General features: G+C 48.7%; 1 protein-coding gene across 2 annotated transcripts in view; it reads left to right on the forward strand.

Annotated features, from left to right (window-relative positions):
* MN1 (MN1 proto-oncogene, transcriptional regulator) overlaps positions 1-26,620 on the forward strand; it is a 114,634-nt gene that overhangs the window by 25,941 nt on the left and 62,073 nt on the right. Inside the window, exon 2 of one of the 2 annotated variants that reach the window (XM_064466760.1) lies at positions 9,624-15,218. The exons of the other annotated variant lie outside the window; for it this stretch is intronic. Coding sequence (XP_064322830.1) covers positions 9,624-9,808 — 185 coding nt within the window. The 3' untranslated portion in view covers positions 9,809-15,218. Of the gene's footprint in view, positions 1-9,623; positions 15,219-26,620 lie in introns of those variants that run through there. 2 annotated transcript variants of the gene reach the window in all.

Consider the following 26,620-nt stretch of genomic DNA (forward strand, 5'->3'; position numbering starts at 1 on the left):
GATAATTTGCATGCATATGAAATAAATTTGAAAGTATTGGGTGCAAAAACCAGCATTTCCTTACTCATCACGGATGTGTGGGTTGTTACCCTTGGTGAAAATAGGCTCAAAGCATTTAGATACTGCAAGTGAGTGATGTACACCAACAGCAGAGAAAACATGGGATCAGTCAGCCAATATTCCCTCCTACTGTGGAGTTCTCCTTTTCACGTTATGTGCTGGATGCAGAGGTAGGGACATGGCTGAGACAGCTGCAGTCCTTTGGAGGGAGGGTTAGGAGAAGCTGTTCATCCCAATGCTAGGTCTGAGTGTAAATCTGATGGAGCCAGTGGGCGGGATTTAGGCAGTGAACTCCTTTCCAAGATGAGCAGAAGTGCTCTTTTTTTGTGAGGGGAGGACAGGCCCCCCAAAATAACTGGGAGCTCCCAGAGGATTCACTGGTCCTGGATGGCAGCGTATGGACATCAGGAGTGTTGGGTTGGCTGTGCTGGGATGGGTTGCAGCTGCTGGACTCCCACTTGTTTTCTCTTGGCCGCATCCAGAAATGGTTTGTCTGTTGGTGGCAGCTGTTCTGATTTTATTTTTAAAGCCAGTTTTCCTCATGTGGGCAGGGTCGTAGCTTCCACACCATGCAAAGCTTAGGAGAGCAGTGTTGGTGGTGGCACTGGGGAGCCTGACCAGCAGTTCAGAGCAGTGCAGTTGGGTTGGGTTGGCTTAGACCATGGTTGAAAATTTGGCAATCAGTAGCTTAGCTTTCAGTGGCTGTTACACACAAGCTGTGGTTTACCTGTGCAGGGGAGGGCCAGGACCAGGCTAGCAGAAAGCTGCACTGCAGCACTGTAGTTGTGATGGGACTTGGCTTGCAAGAATCGTCTTTTATTATGTGAGAACCAAAACTCCGACATCAGCCTCTTCGCAAGCGGGTCAGGCAGAACTCCCCTCTGTGGTTTGTGTTTTTTGCAGTAAAGCCAGCCTGCGAGTTAATGTGTTAAATGAAAAGAGGAACTGGAGGTAGCCAGAAGAGAGGAAGGATATGAGTTAAAAACAGTCCGTTGTCCCTGTGGCCATCTAGCAGGGCACAGGAGCTGGTGCTGTCCCAAGGTACAGAGCTTCTGGCTTCCCCCTTGGACACAAGGCTTACGTTTCTTCTCAGAGAGTCATAGAGTTGGAAAGCAGTAATTTAACAGTAGCTTCCAGAGAAATAAATAGGTGTAGGCAGTTTCACACTTTCCCATAAAGTGTGTTGCTTTCCTGCTGGGCAGTGGGCAGCAAAGTGGGGAACTGTGTGTTCCCCCTTTTTGTCTCCTCCCGGCAGGGTGGAATGAACACATTTTCTAAAACAGCAATGTTGTTCTCCTCATCCACACATCGTTCATTCTGTGTCTTCAAGGTCATGCTATGTGTAAGATGACTGCCACCTTTTCCACTGACAGGGTTAGCATTTTTCCTACTTAACAGTGTTTTCACCAGTTTCTTCAGGCACCAGCATCTGGCTAACAGTCTGAGTTTGTCCCCAAGTGATATCCGCCCGGCTTGGTGCTGGAGCTGTAGGGTAGGACACTGCGGTCTGGCTGTAACCCTACAGCCGTAACAACAAACCCTTAACGCTGCTGTTGGTTTGGGCAGCCTCCCTGTCGTGGTATGCACATCCTTCCATTGCTCCTGGTGAAAACAGGAGCATGAAAAGAGGTCAAGGGAGAAAAAAGAAAAATATGTATTCACAGCAAGCACTCTGTGCCTCATGTTATCTAAATTCTGTGCAAGCAGCAAGCACTGATGGAGCTCCTTGCCAGCTCTGAGACCACTGAAAGCAAAATAAACATCTTTGCAGCATGGGCTGATACATGCTCCCTTTAGAGTCGCAGGTGTCTCTGATTAATCATGCTGTCTGTGGAGGAAGAGGCTTTGAGGATCAGAGAAGGTTGCCAGACCTGATGGGCTGAGGGAGGGGTGGGCACCACTCAACATTAATGGTAAACGGGCTGTGTTCCCAGCCCGAGTGAGCTGGGACGGCCGTGCCTTGCCTTGCTGTGCCATGCCTTGCCTTCAGCTGAGCGGTGTCTTGTCTATATGCAGCAAAGTCAGACACTTTAATCCTCGTTTGTGGGATATATTAGTGGTGTGGGACAGTGCTTAGTGCTATGCACACATTTTTTACTAAAAATCCTTCCCTCCTTTGAGAGGAAGGTGTTCCCAGTACAGCTCAGCTGGCTGGGTCTTGGCAATAGATCTATGGGCTGATTAAGCCAAATGTTTTCTTGAAAGGTTAATGAGTGAGCTGTGGCCAGTACTCTGGAGTTGGGGTACCTCTGCACAGCACTCCTGGTCAGCAAGGAGGGGAGTCGCCCGGTCCCCTTTTGTCTGTGCATGTCATTACGAGTCCTTGGCATCAGCTGTTCATCTTAACCACAAACACTTCTGACTTCCTTTAATTTTGTTCATACTGGGGAGGGTAGCACCTTTAAGCATCTTATGGGCTTTAAAAATTGCATAGGTTACGCAAAATAAATGGAGTAATATCAGAGTAAGAGGAAGGTTTCAGTAATGGAGCAGATGGGGCTTTTCATTGAGCACCAGCAGTGCTTTGTGCTGGAGTCCAAAGCCAGAGACATCCTTTGCCCCAAGGCATTTAAAACAGAAGAGACAGATCCAGTCCAAAGCGGGGTACAGGTTGCCAGAGGTGAAGAAAACAAAGTGGTGCAAGTTTATGGAGTAACCAGGTAGCAGGTGCCATGTTTGTGTGTATAAACAAATGCAAATCATGTGCTTACTTGTACTCCGGGGTCAAGAAAATGCCTTTGTCCAGGATTTTGTCAGTGCTACAGCAGTGAGGGGGGAGATGGCTCATTTGTTCATCAATGCAAATTAACTAGTTGTGTTTAAAAATACAGTTTTAGGAGTAAATTAATCTGTGGAAACTAGGTCCAGTGTGCAGGGAAACATGAAATGTTTTCAGACCTTATTTTTCTTGAAAACTGAAGAAGATGGTTCTGTACTGTGTACAAATGCAGAGCTATGTGCCTGAACCAATATGTCAAACTGTCATGTGGGAGATTTGGTGAAAAACATCTTGTCCTAAGGGAATAATTTTAAACACTATATGTAGGTTTGCTGCCTCATAAGAGATCATTACTCAAATCTATTCCCTCTTACGGTAGCTCAGCCTCTGCTTAACGGGTGCAGAGTGAACAGAAGCCTATTAACGCATCCTTTAAGAGTGGTTATCAGATGGTAGAGGGGAAACTGATCTCTGATCAGGGAATATAGTGTTTTTGGCCAAATCCTCTGATCTAGCCTTAACAAGATCAGTAGCAATCCAGGGGCTTCACGCTTGGCTGGCCATCGAGGGCGGCGGTGGTGGGGCCATGCTGTGTTGGGCGGCCGGACCCTGGGCAGCGCGGGCGGCGGAGGCTTTGTCAGAACCAGTGAAAAAGTGTAAGGGACGAGCCCTGGGGCAAGGAGCCGTTCCAGGGATCTTCACCTCCTGTTTGTCACTTCAATCTCACAGGAAAGCTGAAATGTGGAGTGGAACCCATTCCCAACCAGACCCCTACCAGACTGTGACTCTGCTCTCACTCCTGCTTGTCACTGCCTCCTGTTCCTTTTGTTGTTGGTGGTTTTGGCAAAAATGAGAGGAATGACATGAGCAGCACCTGACGAGCAGCATAAACTCCTGGTGCCTCTGTGTAGCATCCACTGTTGCCTTGACTACACACCATCCCTCCCTCAATTAATCTCCTCTCTCATGAGACGACGCATGTAATGCTTTCTAGCATTGCAGGTGAACTCGTTTTTAATGGGATTAGCTTACCTCAAAATCGGGACACATCTGGGTTTGTGTAGTATTTGGTGGGGCCATCACAGTTAAGAGAACATGTTTATTTTTAAAGAATGCATGTGAAGATGCTACATGAGGGAAGAGGCTTTACATAGCAGCTTAACGTGGGCTAAGGAAAAGCAGGGCGCGAGAAGGAAGCTGGGGGGAGTGGAAGTGTGTATACGTGGTGTCTTCAGGAGTGAGGAGAGTGTCAGGATCTAATGTCACTGGAGAGAAATGTGTTTTTCCTGGGCTGATGTGAAAAAGCAGTCTGTGGTGTGTGTACTGAATTTTTTGGTGGAGCAGAACTCCTCACCTTCTCCCTGTGTCCCAGCTGCCGGCTACCAATGGGTGGCAAGGCTGCTGTGTTAGTTACCATGCTGCCATTAATGCTGTGTAAACAAACAAACAGCAACCTTTTATTTTCTGAAGGCATGCGTGCCTTTGCAAAGTAGAGCAGAACGAGGGAGCAGCTTCCTAAATGTGCAAGGGCAGAGGATACGGGGCTCGGGTGTCTTTCACAGGCAGTACTTTTCTGTCTGTTAACTTGTTTGTTTGGGACTTAACGATTGAAATGTGTTTGTGTGGGTAAAGCCTGTTCAAAAGCTTAATGTGTGGCTTTTACCTAAAAGCAAAATTTAATATTATTTTAGAAAAGCTTTTTTAGTCTTTTGAGAATGTGACGCTGTGTGTGTACGCATCTGCCTCTGTTAAGGAGAGCAGCCTGGTGTTTTTGTCCTGACTGCTTGATACAATCCTTACCATTGCTTTCTGTGTTGCTGTAACTGATGAATGTTAGCAAACTCTTCAGAAAACACCTTGAAATATTTACCTAAAACATCCAGTTTGAACTGCAATAAACAAACTTGCTGGAACATTGGCTCAACAGAGGCGTGTAAGGGGCTGTGAAAATGGTTGGACTTAATTCACTTTCATGTTCCAATGAATGTTTGCAAATATTTCTTTGCCATAGCCACCCAGCTCTCCCAGATGTTGTAGCTGGCTCTTGGAAGTGCCTGTGCGCAAGCTGAGCTAATAATATTAATCAAACCTCATGTTAACTTCCAGGGGCACTCAGCGATTATTGCAGGAATTTTCTCTGCTGTGAGCAATTTTGCACAGTTGGCTGGGATACGCAGTGGTGGGTTTTCCGTGTCTTTATCTTCCTCTGGAATACAGACTATGGGTTGCTGCTCTGGACAGGTTAATGGTAGGATGGGCCATTATAATCAAAGTAAAAGGAAGAAGTAGTTCCCAGTGCTAGAAATTTAAGGTCGATCTGTGCAGTAATTGGCTTTTGGGACCACCGCAACTTCACCCAGTCATGGTGATGCTGCCACTGAGGGGCGGGTGATGGGTGCTCGGGGTGGATGAGCCCTGCTGTGGTCGCAGGCAGCTTGGTAGCTTCTGCTCTGCAGGTGACTGTCCTCCCTGGCTTAACCCCCACCATCTCATATGGAGTCGTGGAGGCTGCCATGGCCAGGGCATGCGCTAATCACAGCTTTTTGGGGTGCAGATACCATCACAGCTGAGCCGTTTCCAGGCTCCTTTTGGTCTTTGGTCACTTTTATGGCTTTGAGTTTCATGACGTTTTATCTCTACCTCAACATTTGCTGGTTTCAAGCAGCACGCACTGTCCTGCAAACCGGGTAGTTTTACTTGCATCTGTCCTAGGTTCTGTTGTGTCACATCCTTCAGTTTGCAGAGGAAGTCTCCACCCAGACCATCTTGAGATTTTGGGTATGGAGGATGGCTCTTATTAGGAGGATATTATTAATAACACTTACGAATTTCCTGCAGTAGTTGCTAATAGAGGCAGTTGTGCAGTTTAAACATAATTTGTTTGAAAATTCCTTGCTTTCCATTAGGTGTACTTCATGACTGACATTGATTTATCTGAAACTTGGCAACTGTAAGTCAATGATGTGATGACACCCTCCTGCATTACCTGACTAATTTTAACCTGCTGAGTCCCATCAGTCTCTACTAACAATACCCCTCAGGACTGCCGAAGGTGGGTGGTGGGGCACTGCTGGTTTGAAGGAGGCAGAGAAGCAGCAAGGAAGGCTGGTGAAACAGGTCTGCCGGGAGAGTATTACTGTTTCGGACAAGCATCAGGCAGTATCTTGTTCTTAACATAATTCTCATCAGGTGGATCAGCACAACTTTAATTTTTTTAATACAAAGGGTTTTTTCAGCAAATCATCATAGCTTTGTCAAGACAGAAATAATGAAAAAAAAAGTAAATTGCACTGAATATTTCCCTCCATATTGGCTTTGAAAACACTTGTGCCAATGCAAGCCTTACCGCAAGCTCTCATCTTATTTTTGTTTTGGATTTGAATGCATCATTTTATGTGCTCTTTAACAATAGACCGAGAGAGCTTGAGCTCCCACGCAGTGGTGTTGAGTTAGGCATCATGTGGACAGTGGCAATCGGTATTAACCTCAGAAACTTAGTATCTGGTCCTGCTCACCACGTTTACTTGGGTTTTCCTCTGAGGCAAACAAATCCTGTTCATCACTGCAGGATAGATCTTGCATTGATTCCTTTATCAGTAGTTTGCTTATTAATTTTATCCACAGCAAACATTATAGAAATAATTTGCTGATTTACAAGTAAATAGCCTAGTTTTTTATTCTTCAGATGCTTGTGGCACGTGAAGTTTTTCACTTAATCGTTGGCTGAGGACCTGATCGGGTCTGCACGGCCGCCGCTGCCTGCGCCAGCACAGCGCAGCAGAGCCCCGGCTCTGATCTCGGCCGGGCGCCCGGGCACACGCAGCTGGGTGCTGGGTCCTGCTCTGGGAGCGCGCCGTCCCTGCCTCTTCTGTCAGTGTCCTCAGCCGAGAGGCCGGTCTCCTGGACCCCTGCAGTAAATGCTCCTTGCAGAAACACCACCGAGATCCCTGGGCCCCTCGTGACAGCAGTTCAGCAGTGGGACTCTTTCCTCTTTCTCTGTGGCAGAGGAAGAAAGCTGCTGTCACGAAGACTAATCTCAAGGCGCTGGCTTTTCCTGTGCCGAGACCAGCATGTCCTGTACGTTCAGGGAGACCTAAGAATAAAAAATATTGGGTACTGTGTCCATTGTAAGGGATGTGAGAAATACAAATGAGACAAACGTTTCCCTTTATCAATTCTCTGCACAATCCCATTTGAATTATAAACATTTTATAAATAAAAAGTTACTTGGGTATATTTGCATTCAGGATAGTAAGTTTAAATGGAACAGTTCATCAAATAGCGTTATTTTAGGGAGTCTTTTCTTTGCCCTGTGATTTTCCCGAAGTGGCACCATAATGTCGGCTTGGGACCCACTGGCCCGCACTACCGCGGCTGCTAGCCGTGTGTCGGTGGAGCAGCCCGGGCTGTTCCCTGCCCTGCGCAGGGCTGCCGTGCTTGCAGCGTGCTGCCAGTGCTCCAGCTCCACGGCACAGATGTGCCCCTCGTGCTGGGAGCTGAGGTGGAAACGCTCCCGCCGGGAGGTAAAAATGCTTGTTACTCTTCAGAGGGAGGTGCAGGGAGAGCGTCTGGGTCGTGATGGGGCTCAGCAGGGACAGGAAAGAGTAAAAGTTCCCCGTGCTGGAGCGAAGGCAGGCTGTGCTAATACTGACTGTGCCTGCTGAAACTCAGTGAACTCTACTCTGTGCTTCAGCTCTCTGCCCCTTGGTACTGCTTATTTATCAAAACTGACCAAAAAACCTGCTTTTTTTAGCCCAATGCCAGCTACAGGGGACTGTAATCAACTTTGGAGTTTAGAGAACGTGAACATCTTTGACCTGCTGATGTTGGATTCTCTGTTGGAGCAGTGAGCGAGGGTATCCTACAGAAATGCAAACCCAGAGCGCAGCTGTGCTAGGCTGAGGTGTGTAACGGAGCTTTGTGTTGATTTTGCCCGTGGTTGCACTAATGTAGCACATGGCTGAGCAGGCAGCAGCAGTGCTGTGGAGCTGTGTTCCTCCTCCCATCGTTTATAGCATTGTGTCCCCAGGTTCTAATTAGTTTCTCTGTATGGTGTTATGATACTGTTTTGAATATGAGCATCTCTGACATCCTATAATCGAGCATTAAAAGTATTTTCCAGTTTAAACTAGGGACTTCCGGACTAGTTTAAGATTATTTTTTAATATCACTGTGATGGTGTAACAAGCTGTTCAGTTCCTGTTTTGTATCTGGCATAGCAGCTGGTTAAGTGAAAGAAACACAACTTGCCCCGTGGCGTGTGGTAAACCCGCACTGCTCGACTTTGTGGAACATGAGAAAGAGAATGTGAAGAAAAGTCTTAAGGAGGTTAAACATTCACAGCCATTTTTTGGCATCTTTGGCATACTCCAGCATCACCCTCAGCCCTGCCTGATGGGAACTCTCAGGGTCTACATTACGGTCCCTGCAGTAGCTGGTGCCGCTGCGGGTCTGGCTTTACCTCCTGTGCTCTGGGTGAATATGAATGAAATGGTGGACGAGAGGAAATGCAGGCTGCCTGTCAAGATGTCGTTGGCTTTTTTGTCTTGCCTTCCACCATTCTTCTATTTACTCACTGGTTTTATCCCACAAAAAGCTCTCCTTCCAGGGCTGAGGGAGGGCTGTCTGCATCAGCTCGGGCATCATCCCTGGCAGAAGCAGTGGCATTCCTGGGTGTGTGTTAGCTCCAAGGGGGGTTTGGTTTTCTGTGTTCCCGGGCTGGCAGGCTGGCTCCTGGGGAGAGGGGAGCAAGCCCCAGCCTGTGCCAGCCGCCGGGCTTCCCAGCCCCAGCCAGGGTGGACCAACAGCCGCTGCCTTGCCGTTTCAGAGGGTCTGTGAGAAGGACCCCGTGGAGGGGCTGCTGAGGACAGGAGGAGTTACAAGGCGAGGGTTGAAATTTGGGGGGTTTTGTCTTTGGGCTTTTTTTGGCAATTTGACTACGCGCAGTGGGGAAGGACTAAAGAAGTGATTGATTTCAGTGAGGAGGAAGGAGGTGAAAGAAAGATGTCCCTGGCTGCGCTGGGCAGAGAGAGGCCACGTGGACCAAGGCAAATTTTGAAGACGAGAAAAATATATTTGCAACAGGGAAATATATATTGAAAGTATTAAGAATGGAAGCAAGGAAAAATAATGGAGTGACAGTACATGGTAGTATACTCTGCAAGGAACAAGTCTAGCTACTCTTCATATTAACTGTGAAATCTAGAGGAAAAACGCCTGGGACATCATTTAGGATGTTTCAGTTAAACTCTTCAATTTCTGTGGTTAACAGAAATTAATGGTGGCTAAAGATCATACAAAGTCCTAAAATGAAGAAATTATAAGAAAAATGTTATTGTGGTGCTCCATTAAAAAAGGTGAACTGGGACACCTGTGCCCGTAAGAGACCGACGATGGGAGTGACCTGGAGGGTTTGGGGCTGGTTTCCTGCTTGGAGAAGTTTCAGTATCGATTTCAAATAGCGGAGGGTGCAGGGGGAGTGAAAACTCCTGGTTGTGCTACAGTCCACGGCACACATAACCAGTCGTGTATGCATCCCCAACGCTCAAATGTATTGATGGCTTACTTTAAAACAAGTGCATGTGAAAGAGAGTATTTTTGGTGTTTTTCTGGCATGGTGAAAAATCAGGTGGAGAAGCTTGTTGCGGGGTGGGAAGAGGGAGCTGTACCAGCGGCAGTGATGCCATGGCCCTGAGCTGGGGAATGCCGTGGGTGCAGGAGCCGGGGCGCGGGGCGCCGGGGCAGAGGCGGGTGCGGAGACGCTCCCCGCATGCTGCCGGTTGTGTGAGTTGATGGGGTTGCATTGCACAGTTCTCCTAACGCTCTCTCTGTGAACCCTTTCCAGCCCACGACCTTCCCCCGAGCAAGACCTCGGCCACGGCGCAGACCGGCAGCCACCTGCAGTGCCTCTCGGTCCACTGCACGGACGACGTGGGCGAGGCGAAGGGCCGGACTGCGGTGCCGACGTGGAGGTCCCTGCACTCGGACATCTCCAACAGATTTGGGACTTTTGTGGCTGCCCTGACTTGAACAAAAGAAATTATTTTTTTTCTCTTTTTAATTTCAAAGGGCCGCTACTGCTAGGTGGACTATTTTTCTAGGTTGGTACCTGCTTAGTGGCATATGGACTGGAAAGGGTTAATTTAAAGTAAACCTCAACTTTTTTTTAATCTTCTGCCACAGTATGTTACCAGTGTTAACCCTTCTGCAGTTAGCACACTTTTGCTTAAGATTTTCCTGCTAGACCACTTTTTCCCATTATTCTGTAACCTTGGCATACATTTATAGATGAGGCCTTTTCCTTTTTCATCTCAGCGTATGTCCAAGTCACGTATGTCATAATAAGACAAAGATCCTCCTCCTCCTCCTCCTTTTCTTCCTCATTTGCTTTGTTTTCCTTTCTTTTTTTTTTGTTTTTGTTTTTGTTTTTGTTTTGCTTTGTTCAGTGCTTATTACAATGGTGATCCTGAAGAACAGCAGTTCAGGAATAAACGCCGGTTAAAGTGAAATGGTCATCATTATATTATATGTTATATTGACACCCAGCTTTTGCCAGTCACATACAAACCAAACAGTTAATGCTCTGTTGAATATTCAGGCAATGAGCCTGCCCTTTTCTGAGAAAATTATGTTCTGTTATTAATAACGTTCAGCCTTGTTTGCTCTCTGCCTCCCCCTGCAAGGCGAGGACACTCGTTCCTGTATTTACCTTGCTGAAGCCCGGAGACAGAGCTCTGCCATGAATGGGCTGGTTCAGACACAGCCGGGGAAGGTATAGAGAAGTTTTTCTAAATAAGTCTAACAGGAAGTTTGCTTAATAAGTCAGAGTCATTATCTCCTCCACCGAATGCCCAGGCTCCCTCTCTGCTTGCAAGGAGGAGTTGGGGGTGCTCCCCAGCGTGGCCGCAGCCTCCTGGTCCTGGTGATGCTCCCACAGTTCCTACTTTATAACTGCTGGAGAAAAATGTTGCCCAGAGCCACTGCGTGCCTCCTGCGTGCGCTTTCCCACAGTGCCGTGTCCTGGCGCGGGAGCCAGCGCCCACGGCTGGGGCTGGGTCCATCGCCAGCTGTGGCCAGTGTCCCCGAAGCCCTGCCAGGTGCCAGTGCCGCACCCTGCCCATTTTGCACCCATTTTTAGCTGCAGGAAGGCGCTGTTGATGCAGGGTCCAGCGTCCCGTACACTTGCCTGCAGGGTGCCCTGGCTCCCGCCATGGCTGTCTCGGTGCAGTGGCAGCGGTGGGGGGATAGCCCAGGCAGGCAGATACGGGAGGCTCTATGCCCAAGGTCAGCGTTTCCTAATCTGCCAGGGCAGGGAGACCCCGCCTTAGACCTGCCTGAACTCACTCAAGGCCCCATTTTTGTCAGGCATTGAAGAACAGTGTTACTGGATGCACACAATAAAAGGAAAACCATACTTTCCTGCTCGTGATAGATAATACTTATTTGAGAAGAAAGTTGGAAACAAACCAGATAAAAACACGACTGACACGATGATCCGACACTCCTGTGGTTTTACGTAACACTGTCCATTATTTGTGTATCCTCTTGAGTACAGGAGTGTGAGCCGTCCCACCCTGCTCAGGCCAGCTCACTTTCCTCTGCTCCCTGAAGCTTAATAATATCACCAGAGATTTAGGTTTTAGCTGTGAAATAAAGGTCGGCCTCTCTAGGGTTATTTATTACTTCTGTCGAGAATCCACAAAATGTGTCCCTCCTCAAGGGATGGAGTTTGAAGACTGCTTTGTATTTTATCTTCAATGATTGTGCTGGGCCTTTAATTATTTTGAAGTAATGTTCTCAGTAGACACCAATGGAGAGGAAATTCTGCCTAAAATGCCGATGGCACAGGGTGGTCTGAAATCCTCACTCTCGGTCACGTGTGGCTTCAGAGAGACTCGCAGTGTTTGGAAATGTTATTTGAATGTGCTCTTATTAACCATGCATGGATTGATTTCCTCTTATGGGTCTGGTCAGTGACTTGACTTTGATAAATTTGGATAGTCTTGAACCTTGATTTTCAATATTATTTTACTTTTTACTGAAGCTGGAGCTGCCACAAGGATGAGGATTTTTGCCCATCCTGGAGCAGTTGGCTGTGGAGCTGCCTCATGCCTGCTTGGTTTGGAACAAAAGGATGGGATGCTTTGTACCTCCTGCGGGGGCGTGTGCCACCAAAAGCTTGGAGCTCTCCCCTGTACATGCAATAAAATATCACAGTCCCCAGCAAAATATCTCCTGGTAGAATAATAATGGTCGGCCCCAGCTCTGGCAGATGCCTCTTTGCCTGTGATTTCTTAAGTCCCACTCCTTTAAACTTGTTTAACTTTAAATCCTGTCTAGCAAAGCACTTGGGAGCTGCTGAGCTGAGGGGGGTTGTGTGCCTGCCGGAGCAGGGGCGAGCACTGTCATGGTGTATTCAGTCCGCAGCTCTCTCCCTGTCCTGGCAGCTCCTACCTGTCCCACATGGGTGGGTCTTGGAGTAACCCCAGCGAAACACATGCCTAGACATATGATATCGTGCTTCAGCACTTGCAGCTGAAAATTTAGGAAGAGTTCATGGTCTGGTGGCATTCCTGTACCGGAGTGCAGCCCCAGTGGCTTACTTCTTTGTTTTTAGCTTTTCCTGCTGCATTCAAAAGAACAGGTTTTTCTGGCTTCCTGAGGTCAGGGATGCACACCCTGTGCTACCAGGAAGAGACCTTTCAGTGAACGCTGCATCAAACATTTCAGATCTCTTTTAAAGAGAAATCCTCCTATAAGTAGAAATGCAGTGACTCAGTTGGTCCACCCACCCTTTTCGTCTGGTTTGATCTCTGCAACAAGCTTCTCCCCTGGAGTTGTTCTCATCCACTTGGAACTTACTTTTTCACTTGCTTGTAGAAATACAAAGTAGAAGCAATTCCTTAAAACCCGATGGAATCCTAACAGTTTTAAATCCTATGAAATGAAGAGGATGGGCTAGACTGAAGCCAGGGGACATGTCTTCAGCTGCCGAGCTGTACAGCATGGCAGTGCGGGAGCTGTGGCACGCAGCCGCCGCTGGGTCTGCTCCCGCATGGCTGGCACTGCCGGGCCCATGAGGCGGATGCAGTGGGAGGACGGAATTTTTAGATGCTGAGGAGTTCAAAACAGTGGTTGACTGCCTTCTGGGCCTGATTGCCCATGTAGTTTTGCTGAATAATATGGTGACATGCAATCCTTTTGCTAACCTCCTTTCCATTCGCTCTTGCTTATTTAAGTGACGTTATCAACTGAGCAAAAGGAGATGTGGGTTCTGCTTGGGGCAGCTGTTAGCAACGCCAGGACCGACCTGTGCTTTTATGGTTTCTTTGCTTTTTGCCAAAGATGAGAACAGAAACGGTACATACGACTGACCAGGACAAGCACCACTTCATGCTCGTAACCTGGTGTATTTGGTACTGACAGCATATGCACAAGGCTAGAACTTTGTTGCAAAGCTTGTGTTGCCTGCAGTAATTTCATTGTACTAATTTTCTCCATTAATTTGACACTGAATGCACTGATTATTTTTTTAACATATATAAAATCCCAGCATAGCCCTATGTGGTAAGAACTGAGATGATATAATTTTCTGAATAATAATACTTCCAGCTGAAGCATGTTTGAGAGCTGTAGGTAAAAGCCTGTTGTGGCAAGAGATAAGTTGCACTCTTCTGTGGAGAGGGAAACTGAGGCACAGACGGCATCAGCCTGAGCTGGGTCGAAGGCACATCAGCAGCAGAGCTGAGCTGTACCCGAGGTCTGACCTCTGCTCACAGCCCTCATTGTTGAGCCGCACGGCTCGAGGCTTGTTTCCTTTGGAGGATGAGCTGGTGCAACAGAGGGTGAAATTTTATGAGCTGCGTGTTCCCCAAATGACTGAGTTAGAGCCAGAATAACATAAACTAACACCTGCTTGTCCTAAAGGGCTTCCAGACAGGGGGACGTTGTACCAAGAAGTCAGACCTGTGATAAAAGTGCCATTAAGATATGTTCAATTTTTGCTTTGTATTGTGAAGAACAGCTAAAATGTGGCTTCACGTTTGTTTTGGAGACTTCTCCTTGCCTTGCCTGGCGTTTTCAGTTCTCCCACGCAGCCCTGTGCCCCAGCTGCCAGGTAGGGGCGAGCCTGGACGTCACTGACCTCCTGACCCAGCTCGCTGACTCCATTGGTATTTGTTAAAAAAAACTCTGCACCTAGTCTTCAAGTTAAAACGTAGTAGCAAACTGAGCAAAATCTCTCTTGCATTTAAATTGGGAGGAGCGATAAAATATCTCTTTGCCAAAAAAAGGAAAGAGTAGGCCTTATTTATTAAATACTCTTGCGAATTGTCTCCAGATCACTTTTTCCTAGGGTTACTAGGTCTCTGCTATTCTAGCTCGGTTGTTAGAGCATCAGTGAGAGAGAGAGTTTAGACTCATTTTTATTTAGTTATGGTGACTTTCATCAAATAGGTAAGGATTTCATTGTGTGGTTAGGGTGGAAGGGAACAAATGTCAGAATTACGTCATCTGGGTCATTTAGCTAACTGTTTCAGATACTCTATGTCTACGCGGTGATTCTGAGGCTGGCCGGCCTTCCCAAACCAGGAATCAGTACGAGGCTTCCAGGCACCAACAGTAAGGCAAAATGTTCCCACCTTGCGTAAGGAGGGAAGGGGAAAGGTGAGCACAGGTCAGTGAAACGCGCCGGCTGCTGGGAGGGCGGGAGGACGGGGCGGGGTGGGTGGGGAAACGCAGGCAGAAACAAAACTGGTAAATTTTGATTATTTTTTGTTAAGCTGCAGTGTAAGGTTTTCTCAACTACTAGATTCACAGCTGTTCAATGGATGGTGTGTAAGAGCATAACCCATTTTTATAGAATTGTTTCTCCTTTATTGCTTAAGGCTAATGGAGGAAATAGTCTAATTTTGTCTTAGAAATTCTCTATTAAAATTGTTGGTTTGAGTCCATCCGCTCATAGATTCTGACTGATGAAACTGCAGGCTGTGATTTCCGGCAGTTATAACTTTATCACTATTCACTACCCAAGAATATTACAGCTTTAAAACAGCCTTAAGCAAAAGGATGTTATTTCTTTGTACTAAATTTGGTTCGTGTAAAAGAAAAAAAAAAAAAAACTCAAAACACTGGTAATCCGTACTGCATAGCAAACTCTTCTGAAAAATGTTATTGCACATGTAAAATATGAAAACTTGACTCTGCTGTGTGTTAGGCAATCCAGTAATCTTTTTTTTTTTTTTTTTTTTTTTATTCTTGTTAAATTCATTTCTTAAATGCTTGGTTGGAAGACTGTGACAATAGCTCATGAAACTGAGTGTTATTTTTCTTTCTTTTTTTTAAATATGTAAAGTGCAGTCTTCTGTATTCATGCATATTGTACATATCTGTATATGTTTTACTGAGCAACTAAATAACAATAAATATGATGTTAATGGTGGCTATTGTATATTTCATACTATGTTTGTTGATTTTTGTAATAAGTCCTTTTTTCCCCAAAGATGTGAAGTGAAATGATACTATTCACTTACAGGTAAACTCCGGGGTTTGCGATGATCGGTACAAATTTTGCCCCTGATCCGGGGACATCGTCCCTAGCAGCTGCCTCCCCTCGCTGATCGGGCTCTCGCGCAGAGCCGATGACTACGGGAAGGTGTGGGGACGCAGTTTGTTCCTGGCGCGCCGAGGCTTTGCAGATTCCGCTCTGCTGCAGCACGGCGACCTGCTCCGGCAGCCTGGCGGCGCGGGTCCCCGGGAGCTCCTGGTGCAGCCCCGCAGCCACATCCAGCCCCTCCTGGGTCAGACGGTGACGGACACGGAGGTCGCAAAGGTTGGAACTAACTGGAGCAATTAGAAATGTCTTTTTAGCTAAAGTCACTTCTCCTGTGATATAACAGAGCAGATCCAGGAGGCTGCTGAGCTACCCCGTCTGCGTAAATGGGGCTCGATGAGGAAAGATAAACCTCCCCAGGAGCAGCAGCTGAATGTTGAGGAGGCTCCTCCCTGGGTTCAGAGGATCCTCAGTCCAGGAGGACGTTCCTCCTGACCTTATCGTAAGCTGGAGCGCTAGATCTCCCACAGCACCTCTTCTGGGAAGATTTTTTGAGCTGAATGCTGTGAAGAGCATGGCTAGAGCTCTTACCAAGCTTCTTTAAAAGTCCCTTCATCTCTGTTACTCAAATTTCAAACTCTTAAGCCTTTCACATTCCTGCGAGTTGTCCAAGGAGTCCTTCGGGAGAAAAGTCGTATGGTATTTTCCAAACCAAAAAAAAAACCAGGTGCGCAATAGGCCAGTCAATGTTCAAACACCATGTTTTCGTATCCTTCATACTCGCAGCAAACACGGCAGCGGTGCTTCCATTTGTTCAGCAGGTGCGGGGCCGCAGAAAGCTGCCGCGCGCTTGCAGCACAGCGCAACGGCGAGCCGCCGCCTCGCCCGCGCAGCCGCTGAGCCGTGCCCGCACCTCGGCAGCGGCTCCGCGCGCTGAATTCCCTGTCTAGCAACTCTCACGTAGGGCGTCAAAACGTACGCGAAGTACCAAGACCTTGTATTCCATCCGATCCCTCCGCATTTTTTTTGTAACACTGAAAGCAGAAATGGAAAGATGAAGCTCTTCTGAGAGATGTTTCAAGTCAGCTGAGGGAGAAAGCTTTGCTTAATTTTCAAACCACGCTTTTAATATTCTTGAAGGGACAAAACTATGTATGGAAGTGTAATCTGCTTTAAAGATGTGAGCTCACCTTGTTATGTTGCCTAGGTATAGAGCTAGTGGCCAGAAATTTGTTAACTTTGGCTATAAAAAGCTATTTTGTTTTGAAATATTCTCTCTTATTAAATTTGGTAATTATATGTTAGATACTTTGTAACTCTAGCTTTAAAAATAAGTAACTTGCTCACTTTTTTTCTGTATGCAACTCCTCTGAGAAGTAAATCTATTTTCACAGCTTTTTGTTCCTTGCTGTGTAAGTAGCATGCATGTTTTTCCCCAACTTTCAGCTCAAAAAGACTGAAATAATTGAAGTTACTTTTTCAGTACTAGTGTTTTTTTAAGTTTGGGCTTCTTTTTGATCCTGAGAGAGAAATCAAAGCTGCGTTCCTGGCAGCTGTGCAGTTCCTTCTTCGCAGTGAATACCCACAGAAGATGTGACCTTCCCCTCTCTCTGTACAGCCACCAGTTCCCCTGTGGGACCGGTGCCCAGTTTGGTGGCAGGGAGCTTCTGGTATTCCTCGTTCCCACTGATGGCTCCCGCCCCGTCTCCAGCCCATCCCCAGAGACACTTGCGGGATGGCGACCCCGCACGTCGAGACCATTGGGACCCTCCCAGCTGCTCGGTGTTTGAGACAGTCGGTGCAGCTTCAGTCTCAGCCACTTTGCCCAGATGCTGTCTTGGGATTCTGTGGGCTGTCCTGCTCGCCTCGGTGTGTCCTCTCTCTGTTGCAGCATTTCTCTTTGTCCTCTAGTCACCTGTGGCTCTGGAGCTTGTCTGGCGGGGACAGACCTTCCTGCAGCGCCGCTGTGGCTGGAGCTGCCTGGCAGCTGGCTGGGCCTTGAGAGCGGCTGCTGTGGGGCAGCTCCCCAGAGCCTGCCCCCCAGCCTGCGTAACACAGCGCTGCGCCTTTTATTGCCCTAGTTATTCCAGTAAAGCTGGCCATGAGCTAGCTCTCTTAACAGTTGGATTCACGTGGCTCCTCTGGTGCGCAATGGCCGTTTCTCGACAGCCAGAGCTGCTTGCGGAGAAAAGGCTCCTTTTGCAGCTGGCAGCAGCCACAGCTGCCCCTCCAGCACCAGCAACGCTCCTCTCCCAGCACCTGCCTCCAAAAAGCCAGCAGGAGCTCGCTGTTCGCTGTGCGTCACGTTAACAGATGAAAATAAACTGATTGATCTTTGATTTCCTACTCTTTTTGCTGGCTTTACTTGTCGGTAAAGTTTGTGACCTCTGGTGATGCTGCCACGGTGCTTGCTTACCCCGAACGCTTGCCTTCGTGCCCGGTGCTCTGTGCTCAAGAGGCTCGTTTCTGGTCTGTGTCAGTGTTAAGCAGGGATTATAGTTTATTAACTAAAGAAAAGCAAGTAGTTGGTCAGAGAGCTTTTATAGTTCTTGCTCTCCTAATCGTCGTTCCGTGTGCCCTGAGACTGTGCCGAGAGTTGAAATCTGGCTGTAGCTGCGTCTCTTTTCCCAAGCCATTTAACTGATTTAATTATGTCCTTTGAGTTATTTTCTGCACGAGACTTTGGCATTCCTGTCACGGAGGAGACTCTATAAATATGTATTGTATGTTCAGCAGTCAGGGATCCATTGGCAGCGCAGCTGGATCCCGTGTGCCGAGATCTGCCCGGCCGCTCCGCAGCCGCCCGGCAGCGCCGGCAGCTGGGCACACGTGTAGCCATGCGGCAGCCTGGGCAGCTCTGCCCCTGCATCACCAGCGTGCGTGGTTCTCAGCGGGGCGGCTGCGAGCGTGGCAGAGCACTCAGGACAGCTCCCAGATGGGGTTGGCCATTAGGAGTGAGAAGCCATTTGCCTGCGGAGCCTCCCTTCCGAACCTGTCGGGCCGAGGCAGGAACATGTGCGTCCAAGTCATGGCAGAGCTGCACATGGCAAAGAGGGGCAGAAACATGTGCTGTGTTGCTGTTTGCTGTTTGCGGGCTTCTGTGTGTGACTCCAGGGTCATTCAAACCCCCTTTTCCCAAGTTGTTGTCTGTACTAGCTGCTCACAGACTGCTGCTGGATTTATGAGAGTATGGCTAAAGGCCTCGCTTTCTCTGCAAACCAAAGTAAATAAACACAGGAATGAAAATTTGGGTCAATGACATCCTTTTGGCTAGGAAACTTGTTAGAAAATGGAATTATGATGGGTTTCTTTTAATATGAATTGACTATTTCCAAAAGTCTCCAAGTTACATGCTGGAAGCGGTTACTTTCTTGCCTGGTGACAAGGAGTTTGTAGCCTCCCCAGTAGTTTTAGCTTTATGGCCAATAACTTCACATATATTTTGCTTGTAAAATGTTTGAAAACTCTTTGCTCAGGTAAGCTCTGTAACATTGTGCCCGATGGACAGAGGTGGAAATAGAGGAGTTCTGAGCTGTTCTTCTTTCTGAGACATTGCCAGAGCTTATTAATGATAGTACAGGAAGTGGAGGTGACAAGATCTGAAGAAAATCATTTAGGCCATCTTTGGTTAATTAGTGCGGGATTGCTCCCTGTTCTCTAATTCCCAAAGCTCTGACCAGCACATCTAAAACTGACAGAGTGGGAGGGGGTCTTAACCTTTTAGTTAAAAAAAATAAAACCAACTAACCAACCCTTTGTCCCCAGCTGTAGAGTGGGGGTAACGTTTGAAGTGATGGAAGGGGAAAAGAGCCCACTGGCTGTTCAGGCTGTGTTGGGATCACACCGCCGTTTTTGCAGCACTTGCAGACAGACAGCAGTGGGTTTGTGCATCTGCAGCGCCCAGGTGGGTGGGCATGCAGGGAAGCTCCCTGCAGGACCCTGGTGGCCTCTGGTCCTGGGATGGTGCATGGCACGTGGGTGGGATGCGGGATGTGGGAACAGAGGCTCCTTCACGTTCTCACTTGGCCTTGGACACGTAGACACTGCAAGGCCTGTAAGCTATCGCTTAGCCTCATTATTTCCCGTTATATCTTGCTTATATCACCACCTGTAGAACTGGCACATGGGAAAAACTGTGAGCCCTGGTTAATGTTTGCTGTGTCCTTTTAGGGGCTATTGTTATTAATCTACAGACAAAGAAGCTGTTGAAATGTCTCCCTAAATTTGATGCTAAAACATTAATTTTAGCCTCCTGCAAGAAATGTTTGGAGTTATGAGGGCTCATGTCCTGTTGAAACATCCGCAAGAGTTTGTAATGCATCGGGGTTAACTGGCAGAGAATATTCAGTGCTGAGCTTCAGGAGGTGGGAACTTTTCTCAGTTTCCTTTTATCCTCTGCAAAATGCCCCTCTCTCCCTTCCCCCTTTCTCCCCCCACCCCTTTTCTCTTTATAAAGCTGGAATTCTTCCAGACTCTGCTCTGGGCTTGCAAGAAAACTTTACTGTGTAAATTTGCTCTTTGTGTTGGGAGTCCTTTGTTTAAACAGCATTGTGAGCTTGCTGGGGAGGGATGGAAAGAGGGGGAGCTGGGAGGAAGAATTTGAAAAGCCCTGACCCCTGATGAATAAAATCCAGCACATTAACACATTCTTCAATAAATTCATGATTGCAGATAAGGTGGGAGTCCCCAGGGCCGGGCTTTTCATTAACCCCCTGCTGGCTAACCCAAACAGACGGCAGTGTTTTGTTAGCGCGCTAGGACAAGCAGACCCCTTTTGTGGCGGAGGGGCTGAGTGCGCATGGGGAGATCTCCTATAGGAAGCCAGATTACAAAATGGGACTCTATTTCAGAACAAACTCCTTTTGGTTAGTTTGATGAGATTACAGAAGGGAAAAGGCTTTAACAAGGGGCTTATTGAAGCTAAGTAACTGTTCTGAATACAGTGAGGACCAGGGCAGAAAACATATGATTCTCAAGTAAATAGGCGCCTCTACAGTACGGCTAAAACAACAAAGCTGCACATGCTCTGCGTGGTTATTATGTGGCGTGCAGGGATGCTTGGAGGCGTGAACACGTGTGGGTCTCCTGTGATAACCTGCACACGGCATCAGGCGCGTGGCCCAGCACCGCCGGCCAGGGCTGCCGCAGCGCAGACGCATCCCTTCGTGCCGCTTAGCATCCACGCGCCGCTCTGGCCGGCAAAGCGGGGTTCGTTTGTTCAGTCGTTTGCAACGGGCCGTTTGTCCTCCGGCAGAGTCTGAGTTGTGAGGGTGCCGGTCCAACGCTGCGTGTGCGCACGGCCGAGGGCTGGTGGACCTCACTGCTCCCGGTGCTGCCTCCTGCCCGCGCACGCCTTGGTGTCACCCACAAGCACAATGTGGTGAGCCAGGCTGGTGTCCCTGCTCCAGCTAGAGGATGCTCAGGTCCCCTCCTCGCTGCTGCCGGCGCTCCTGCGCCCTGCCTAGGAGTGCTTGGGCAAGCTTATGTCCATTTGTTCCTGCACCAGGATTACCCTTTTTCTTGAGTCACCGCTCTTCCTAGTATTCATCTACCCCATGCATTTGTACAAAAGGGCTGTGTCCCTTCTCAGCCGCTGCTGTGGGGCACCAGGAGAGCTGGGCTGTTAGCCCCTGCACAGAGGCCAGCGCTGCACCCCTGTGCCCTGGCACCCCTCTTTGCACCTGCTGTGCCTCAAAGGCACCCCATGAGCAGCCGCCCAGCTGTGGCCGGTGTCCAGGCCAGCTGCACCACGCTGCAGCCTGTTGGTGTTGGAGAGAGGGGCCGGGACACGTGCACTATGTCCGCAGTGTGTGTGTTGTACCTCTTGCAATGTTTTAGGCTTTGGAACCTTATTTGTCCTCCGTTCTGAGTGGAAAGCCTACTTGGGAAATATTTTGCTTTTGTGGAGACCTATCCCCAAAAATGCCTCCCTCCCATACTAGGAAGGTCTTTTGGGTTGTTTATTAGAATATTTGCATTGTTAAATGGTCTGAATTCTGTGGCTTGTGCTCCCAAGTCTTGGTCTGCCCAGCAACTCAGAGTGTCACTCAGCCCAAATAAATGTGTTTTGGGATGAAACCCAGAAAAATCGTGGTCTCAGGTTCCTGCTGCCTGCCAGTAAGAATTCTGTGCCTTTCTCATGCTGCCATTGCACGAGACTGCCCGTCTCCCCGAGAGGTAATGTGTCTGGTGGTAGTCTCCACGCTTTCCACAGAGCAGCTCATGCCCACATCAAGAGGCTCCTGTCCTTCGGGAACAGAACCAGGTATTCTGCATGGGATCCCGGCATACCTGCACACAGAGCCAGCTGCGCTCTGTTGCGCTCCCCTCCGGCGGACGATGGCCACTTGCATGTCCTGCCGGGTGCTGGAGGCGGCACTTCTGCACGAGGGCTCTGCAGTGCTGAAGGCTGGAGGCTGCAGGCAGCATCAGCCCTGGCAACACCTACCTTCTGACTTTGTGGACGTAGCCTTCTTCTAATGCTGCTTTTTGGTGTACAATTTCAGTTACATATGATACATAATTTCAAGTATTTCCCCTTGCTGCTAACAGAAGCATTTTGTTAATTACCATGGAAAATAATCCCTGTCTTAGAGGAACTGAAGGCGTTCTAGACCTGACTGTGCTCCAGGCCCCGTAGGCATTGCATCTCCTCTTGCAAATGCAAGGAAAACACCACACATACGTGGTTGTACCTTCCGAGGGAAAAGAGCGAGGAATGAGCTATGCTTTCCTGCAAGCTCCCTGCCCTGCTCATGGGCAGGCCCATGTGTACAAGAGCCATTCCTGCAGCTCCAGAGAAGCCAGCCTAGTCGCAGGGAGGACCAGCAGGGTGGCAACGCTGTGCGGGGGTGCGAGCGTTTTGGGTCAGGTAGTTCTTAGCTTCCCCTGTGTCATGGTGGGGCTGGGAGATGCTGGATTTGGACTGTGGCAGCGCCTGTGCCCCTGCATGTGCCTGGGAGAGCTACAGGCTTTGTGCTGTGCTCCTCACCTGCTCTGTTGGCAGCTCTGTGGTGATACTGGGGAAATGGTCGACGATTTGAGCCTGAAATCCGTTATAAGCAAATACCATGTCTGCTGTGGCCTTCTCTCCCAGCAGCACTGAGCAAATGTGGCAAGGTCTGCTTTCAGTGTGTTTTAAACTATTTAAATTTCCAAGGTTAATAAAGATAGAGACAAGTGTGTTATATTGGTAATTAAATCAAATTATCTCAATTCATGGACCCTCAAGATTCCTTATTCTTGATGTGGTGAGATTAGATGGCTGATACCCTCAGCTCTGAGATCTCCTTGCATGTAGCGTCATGCTCTGCATGGGTTTCGGCCTGAAATAACCCCAGTGGCTTGTGCCCTGTGTGAATAACCTCCTGAATGTGTTTGCTTTGTAAGCTTGATACACCTTATCAAGGCTCTTGCTTACAAGCCCTACTGAAGGTAGCCCATTGTGTTGAGAGATTACTGCTGCTTCAATGCAATTTAATATTTTACCATTGCTCCACCTCATTGGCAAAAAGCACCTGGAAGAGGAAATACCTGGTTATTTGGGTACGTAGAAACAGTGGGCTCAGGCTCCAGCTGTGGGTGCCTGTGAATCGCTGCATGTTTGCCTTGAGCCAGGCTGAGGGGCATTTCCTTCTGGATATCCCAAAAAGCCCTCTCCTGGCTCTGATATCCTAGAAAAGGGAGTGGGTTTAATGTTTTACACACATGGCTCTGCGGGGCTGACATTTTTGACTGGAAGGAGCAGTCGCAGCTCCTTCCCATGGAAAATCCATCTGTTCCCCTGAATTCCCTGGTGTGTGGGGTCTTGGTGCCGGGGTGGGGGCAACAGCAGAGCCGGTATTATTTGCTGTGCACCCTGCTCGGCTGAGTGACGCTGTGTCGTGCTGGAGGTGGTTAGGAGGGGTCACTCAGGCATGTTTCCCCCCTTCCTTTTCCTTCACTTATTATTTGGGACTTTGCTTTGTAAGAAAAGCCTATTTTTTACATGTTTGGGCTATGTTATTCATTCCCTTTGGCTGTGGTCATGCTCCGCAGAGGGCCGCAGAGCCCCTTGGAAAAGCCCCGAGGGCAGCCATTGCCGGGGGGACAGAGCCCAGGTGCTGGGGCCGGGCTCATCAGTGGGGGGCTGCAGAAAGCGTCTTTTCACGGTGGAGGTCTAGGTATTAATCCAAAGGCAAGGAGGTTGTGGGTTTTTTTCCTCTGGGATATTATAAGTTCAGCTCTTTTCAGACATTGGCAACCCTGCAGCGGGACTGCAGAGATATGGTTGGAAGGCAGTAGGGGCGTACTTGCTGCGCCCTAGCTGGCCCAGGACTGCCGAGCCCCACCAAGCCGAACGTGGGCACTGGCTGCAGGAGTGCTGCCCGTGCTGGAGATGGTTGCATGGACTCCCAGCCTCAGCCCTGACCGCGCTTGGCTACTGTCTGCTCATCTCAGCAGGATCTTGGTTTCTGTTGGCCTCCCTCTTGGATCGGCAGCGTGTACTGGTGCTGGCAGCCTACGGTAAGGACTGGGGTGTTGTTGCTCTCCATCCTGAGCAGGCTGTTATTGAACAGTCATCAACTGTTGGTAACTGGCCAGTTGCTGGCCTGTCTGGGTGGGTGGTCAGCCCAGGCGCTGCTTCCCAGCTTGCTGGTCCATCCACATGAGGCTGCCGCAGGTCTGCTATTCGCGTGGCTGGCACATCTCCGGGGAGGGCATCCCGTGCCCTCCACTGCTGGGGCCTGGCAGCTCAGAAGTAACACATGGCCAGAGGACGACACAGGTAGCTTCTGGCCTGACAATGAAGGCATTTTATCTTAATTTGAGCTGTTAAGAAGTATCCCTTTTTCTGTGATTTATGGTGCAAAGATCAGGCCAGGAGACCCACGCAGGTCCAGTGCAGCTCACAGGGAGCATTCCTGGTCAGACCCTGGTGGGGCCGTTACAGCCTGTAAGAGGGCTGGCTTGGCCTTTCAGCACTTTAAAGGCTGTTTGTGTTTGATGAGCTGATGCGTATCAAATGCAATCCAGCTTCCCACTGTCGGGTCTGTCAGCCCCCTGATGTTGGCCTTTGACAGATAAAGCACCCCCTCCCCGAATTTCTGATTTCACACTGATGCACAAACATTCTTGGCAATTTGAGCCCATTGTATTAAACTAGTTAAATTCCTTAAGCATGTGCCTCTGAGAATACAGTGGTGATATTCATTACAGAAATATCAGTGTGGTGGCAGCACTGGCTCTCTGGCCATGTCAGGAGACCCATAGCAGTGACGGTTCCATCGGACTTTGAGCCAGCGGGAAAGCCCCTGCAGGCTGCAGATGTGACCACGCCACGAGTGCACAGAACCAAGGACACTGCTGCACGTACTGAAACACACTGATCTCCTTCGCTGTCGGTAGCACTGCGGCAGCGTGCACATCCGTGCATTCTAGTGGGGGTCCTCATCCTTCGTGTGTCTGAAGAAGCAGTACTTGCATAGCCCAAGGAGTTTGGGGTGTGGATTGGCTGCTGTGGCAGGGTGTGTGGGGGAATGAGGAAGTATTAAAACATCTTTCTTGCAAAGTGCCTTTGCTTTTATGTTGGACATCAGGGAAAGCACTCTGGCCATCCTAATTTCAGCACATTGTGGAACTTGGCTATTGGACCTGGCCTGGAAGCCTCTTTCCCCACCCAAGAGTGCCTACTGGGTCCAGGAGCAGCCTGGAAATCAGGAAAAAAGGTCCCAGGAAGGGAAGCAGCTTTGGCAAACGCAAGAATGTAATTGTTCATTGCTAAGTGAGAGAGCTGGAGGGGGGCACCGTTGCTGGGATCTGTTACAGTTCTGCATCTGATCTGCTAGCCCTTGCCTCAGAAACTACCCTGTGTGATGTAGTCACTTGTGAGTTAAGATTTAGTTTCAAATGTCTTAAGTTATTATTGATGCTTGAAAAGGTTACATCTGCAACTCATTTTCTATGTCACTGACGTTCTTTTCTGACAAATAATTTCAGAAATATGCAGCAAAATGTTTTGGCCCACAAATGCTGCAGCTCACCAAGTGTGCAGACCACATCTTTACACATTTTGTAAGAAAAAGCTTAACTCCTCATGTGCTCTCACAGCTCTGCCTGCCTCAGCAAGGCACGGGGTTGATACGAAGCACTTGCTGCTGACCAGCCCTTGCTGCTAACACAGAGCCCACGCGGGTGACGTGAGGTGTGGTGAAGCAGAGGGTGGGGGGCAGGAGCTCTGCCCCCTCGGCCACTGTCTGTCGGGTCTGGCATGGGTTGGGGCTGTGGAGGGCTGGCTGGGTCCCTCTGTCCAGTGCTCGATGAACAATGGAAACAAAGGGAAGAAAACAGGTAGGTGACCTGTTCCAGTGGCAGGCACATCTTTGGTTCTGGAGAAACATGGTTTGGGACGGGAATACTCTTGGGTGCCAATTCTCTATAGGTTTGTTGACACCCCGGCTTTAAAGTGCAGGTGTTACATGATGCCAAGACCTGGGAGAGTTTCGGATATCACGCAAACAACAAATCTGAGAGAATTCAGTCATTTTGGTGGGGTAGTCAGACACTGTGTTTGCCACTGCATCCCAACTCGCTGCTCGTGGCCGTGGCCGGGCCGCTCTGTTACTCGGATCGCAGGCATGCTCCTGGCAGCTGTACAACAGCAGAGGGAAGTGCTTTCCCTGGGCTTCCCAGCTGCTGCCACAACGTGGTAATGATTTCAGGGAGACATAATCCAGGCTGTTAGAATGAGAAAGCAGTAAGTGACCCAGGCTTTCTGGTTAATGCCCAGGTGTATGAAGGGGAAATAATAGAGAGTTGCCTCCTCGGAATCATCATCATCAAAGCCAAGCATCATTCATGTAATTTGCTTTGGAAGGTGGAACTTGTCTTTTTATTTACCAAGAACTGCTGATGTCTAAGATAACATTTTTATCAGATGGGAGCTTTTAAAGTGCTGCTCAGACAGGGCTGCTGACCTTCTTCTGGTCTTATTAAATGTTATACATTTGACGCAGTCTCTTCTGTTATCTAAAATACCAGCCTGGCTGAGAAAGGTGGCTGCTGTAGCGAGCTGGGTGAGGTTAGATGTCATCTGAGTGTCTCTGCTTGATGTGCCTTTGCAGGCAGAGCTCAGCGGGAACTTTGTTATTGGGATGAAAGCCGTAGCTTAACCTATGGGCGGTTTGAAATAACTTCATTGTAGAGTGGTATCCAGAGTGAAGATGGGACTCCACAGGAACGCTTCCCTTTCCCCAGCTTGCCTTTGTTGTTGCTACTTTGGTGAATATTAAGAGGGGTTGCTGACCCTTGCA

The sequence above is a fragment of the Phalacrocorax carbo genome, chromosome 15, assembly GCF_963921805.1.
Source record: "Phalacrocorax carbo chromosome 15, bPhaCar2.1, whole genome shotgun sequence".
Lineage (NCBI taxonomy): Eukaryota > Metazoa > Chordata > Aves > Suliformes > Phalacrocoracidae > Phalacrocorax > Phalacrocorax carbo.